We start from the raw sequence: 4,045 nt of genomic DNA, 5'->3' as shown, positions 1-4,045 counted from the left end.
ATGTGCCCTTGACCCCCAGTGCCTCCATTCATACAACTGATCTTCAGTGATCCCCATTCTCCTAAAGCAAGAGGTTCTTAGGATATTTTTTGCCACCCAGGCACCCATGCTTAAAAACTTTGCTTCAAGAGCAGCCATTAACACTGTGGTAGCTTGTAATGTGTGGCTTTCTCGAGGCCATGCAGCTATTCAGTGGCAGAGATACAACTGTGCCTGCATTCGTTGGGGCTGATCCCTCACCACGACACCTGGACGTCCATTCCCGCTGCTTCTCCTCCAAGGCAGATCAGAGGCTGGCATCACTGTATGCACATTCATGCACTCGGTCCATCTCCATCCAGTATTACCTGTTCTCTTTCACACACCTCAGTTTCCCTTACCGCTTCCCTGGGCTGAGCTGCTTCCTTGCACGTACAGCAGCAAGCTAAACGTGACGTCTCACGCTGCGAGGTTTGCAAGGAGAGGAGATGGATCAGGCAGCCTGTGAACACAGACCATCTCACTGGTTTGCCATGGCACTGATGGCATTATCGGAGATGGACCTGACAGCTTCCTGAATTTAATACCTGCAGATAAGTGGAAGCCCGGTCCAAGTCTGTGATTTTACCGTGTGATGCTTGCTTTTGGCCAGAACCAGACTCCCAGGGAAGGGAGCCTGAAAAACTGTAACAGCAATGGTTAAACAATCACATGGATGATGGCTCTGGATCCTCTGCACCAACTTTTTCATGAGTTTGAAACAATTAGTGTTTTGTGACTAGTGGGGTTGTCTGCCTGCAGATCAAGGTGCAGGGAGCACTCAGCAGCGAGCTGATAAAGTCTGAAAGGGTCTCTTTGAGCCTCCTGAATTTAGCTGCCTCCTTAGCTCCAGACTTCAACAAATAAAATCAAATCATTAACCCATGGTCACTCACCTCTCCAAAGGGGAAATGGTGTCTGGGTGAAACACAATACGAGCAGGAAGTCATAAACTCAGGTCTGCCCTTCCCCATGAAGGCTGGAGAGAAAGCACCTCTGTTTGCCAAGTGTGGACGGATCACTATAGCATGACACTGTCAACGGCTCTGCCCGTGTTTTCCAGTCCTTATTACGAGCTTAGCTGAACCCACTGTTGATAAAGGCTCCTTTGATTTACATAGGAGAAAAGAAGCCTGATAATAGATTTGCTGTAGCGTAGGTAGGTGTGTCTAAGTGGTGACATGAAAGAGCAGGAGTCAAGGGAGAGAAGATGCTGCCTGGATGCAGACAGGGTATGTGCTCAGCCAAAGTTACCAGATAAGGTTTAGTTGCACCCCAAAAGGGGCAAATTTGGTGTCTTGCTGTGGAACAGCTCCAGATTTCTGAACGTGGATGCTGACCTTGCGGGGATAGCGCAGGGTAGGGCTTGGGCACGTGCCTCGTTCCTCATTCCCTTTCTGTTTCAAAGCAGAGAAGAAGAAAGGGAGATCAGCTACCTTCTACCCTGTAGACAACACCCCCTTCCTGCTTCCTGTGGATGAGACACAACTGCCGGCGCTCAACAGCAGCATGGAGCCTGTGGGCATTAGCACAGAGATGGCACTGCTCAGCAACATCCTAGCAGCATATGCCTTTATCACAGGTAGGTCTTGCAGCTGCCGTCTCTCTGGGCTCGCAAGCTCTTTGCAGACCCTCAACTGAGCCTACATTTCACAATCACCTAGGGCTAAATCTGCCTCTTTGAACTGTTCATGTTTTTCATTCATCTCTCAGCAAACTCTCCCTTGAAAGGCCTGACCAGGGCAGCTCTAGCAGACAGTATATAACAGGGTTTATTGTGCTCTGCTTTCCTCTGGATTTGCTCTCATCTGAACTTAAATACAATGTAATCTTACATGTGGTATTATTCCTAATGCTTCATTTTCCTGGAGATCAAAGCCTGGCTCATTAGGGAGGCAAGTTTGTTGTCCTGTAATTTGGAAAACAAGCAGCACTCAGATCATTACCCTGCTTAAGAGAATTTGGCTTATCTTCAGTAGAAGTGTGAAGATGAAGTACTTGAGAGTCTGCTTAATCGTATATTTAAATCTAGTTTAGAATAAGCTTTCCTTGGATCGCAGTTTATCTTTCACCCACTCAAGTAGCCGAGAAGCAGTCTTCTAATAAGATTCACTTTAAAAGTTGGAATAAAGATTGTGTACCCTACTGAGTGCTTGGGGTCAACAGTCTTCTAATAAGATTCACTTTAAAAGTTGAAATAAAGATTGTGTGCTTGGGGTCAATACCGTGCTAATAAAAAGTACCATAGAGGCAGGAGATTAGAGTGCAAATATTTCCCATCCCACAACTATGTGAGGTAGGGATTGCTTAGACACTTGGGGGACCTGACCCCCCAAAAAGAGGAGCACTGGCCAAATAGCATCAGATGCACTAATTCAGCATATTCTAGGGCAGCCTCTGCTGTTTTCTCCAGAAGGAGGACCTTGACTTCTGTCTAACTGGCCTCCCGAGGCAGGTAGGGATTGCTTAGACACTTGGGGGACCTGACCCCCCAAAAAGAGGAGCACTGGCCAAATAGCATCAGATGCACTAATTCAGCATATTCTAGGGCAGCCTCTGCTGTTTTCTCCAGAAGGAGGACCTTGACTTCTGTCTAACTGGCGTCCCGAGGCAGGACATACCTGTTTGTGGTCACTTTTTTTTTGCGTGGGTGTTCTCCATTAGTTTAATGAAAGGTTTGTATGCTGATTACCTTGCCATGGTTATTGACAAGCAATATTACCTTGCTAGTAATGTTAATGTGTTGCTCTTCTACTAGATGCTGCTATGTCTGTGTACTGCAGCCAGTTTGCTAGCAACTGCAGTATTGGTGAGCTAGTTTTTAATGTCTGTGTGCCATTCAGTCTTGCTAATTCATTAAATACTAATGCATTTTTGGTGCCATGCTCTTACTGAGATACTGCTACAGACAAGCATTTGGATTTCAGAGAACCACAGAATGCTTTGGGTTGGAAAGGACTTTTAAAGGTCATCTGTCCAACTGCCCTGCAGTGAGCAGGGACATCCTCAGCTAGATCAGGTTGCTCAGAGCCTTATTCAACCTGACCTGGAATGTTTCCAGAGATGGGGCATCTACCACCTCTCTGGGCAATCCATGCTCGTGTTTCACCATCCTCATTGTAAAAAATTTCTTCCTTAGATCTAGTCTAAATCTCCCCTCTTATTTTAAAACCATTACTCCTTGTCCTGTCACAATGGGCTGTCCCCGTCTTTCTTATAGGCCCCTTTAAGTACTGAAAGGCTGCAATTAGTACTTTCTGGAGCCTTCAAGCTGAACAACCCTAACTCTCTCAGCCTGTCCTCACTGTAGAAGTGTTCCAGCTCTCTGATCATTTCTGTGGCCTCCTCTGGATCCTCTCCAAGAGGTTCACGTCCTTCTTGTGCTGAGGACTGTGGAACTGGACACAGCACTCCGGGTGTGGTCTCACCAGAGCAGAGTAGAGCGGCAGGACCACCTCCCTCAACCTGCTGCCCATGCTGATTTTGATGTGTGAAACAACTAACTTGGCCTTTGCATTTTGGAATCACTGAGTGGATTAGTAAGACTGTGCACATTTAGTGGGTAGTCCTTCTAAAAGGACCATGAATGGTGAATCCAAAGTTCTGTCCTTCCATATGTCCAACAGTGACATCAAGTTCCATATTTTTGTGACACCTTTAAGAAGCAGGCAGCTTAAGTGGAACTGCTTGTGTTTTTCACAGAAGATAGCTCAGTGGAATGTATTTTTTCTTGCATGAGCTTCTCTAATGAAAGATTAGAAAAAGCAAACTCTTCAACATCTTTATCAATGATCTGGATGAGGGGATGGAGTGCACCCTCAGTAAGTTCACAGATGACACCAAGCTGGGAGATAGTGTTGATCTGCCTGAAGGTCAGGAGGCTCTACAGAGGGATCTGGACAGGCTGGATCGATGGACCGAGACCAACAGAATGAAGTTCATTAAGGCCAAGTGCCGGGTCCTGCACTTGGGCCACAACAACCCCCTGCAGCGTTACAGCTTTGGGGAGGAGTGGCTGGAAAGCTGC

At 46.7% G+C, this 4,045-nt stretch overlaps 1 protein-coding gene across 1 annotated transcript in view; it reads left to right on the top strand.

The window, feature by feature from the left end:
• EVA1A (eva-1 homolog A (C. elegans)) overlaps positions 1–4,045 on the top strand; it is a gene marked incomplete at its 5' end in the record, with an annotated part of 13,454 nt that overhangs the window by 2,738 nt on the left and 6,671 nt on the right. The window contains one exon of the mRNA XM_010133194.1: positions 1,427–1,600. Within this exon, the coding sequence (XP_010131496.1) occupies positions 1,427–1,600 (174 nt within the window). The remainder of the gene's footprint in view (positions 1–1,426; positions 1,601–4,045) is intronic.

This window comes from Buceros rhinoceros, unplaced genomic scaffold (genome assembly GCF_000710305.1).
Source record: "Buceros rhinoceros silvestris isolate BGI_N320 unplaced genomic scaffold, ASM71030v1 scaffold33, whole genome shotgun sequence".
Taxonomy (NCBI): Eukaryota; Metazoa; Chordata; class Aves; order Bucerotiformes; family Bucerotidae; genus Buceros; species Buceros rhinoceros.
Note: the sequence above shows the minus strand (reverse complement) of the source record. Positions and strands in the feature narration are given on the sequence as shown.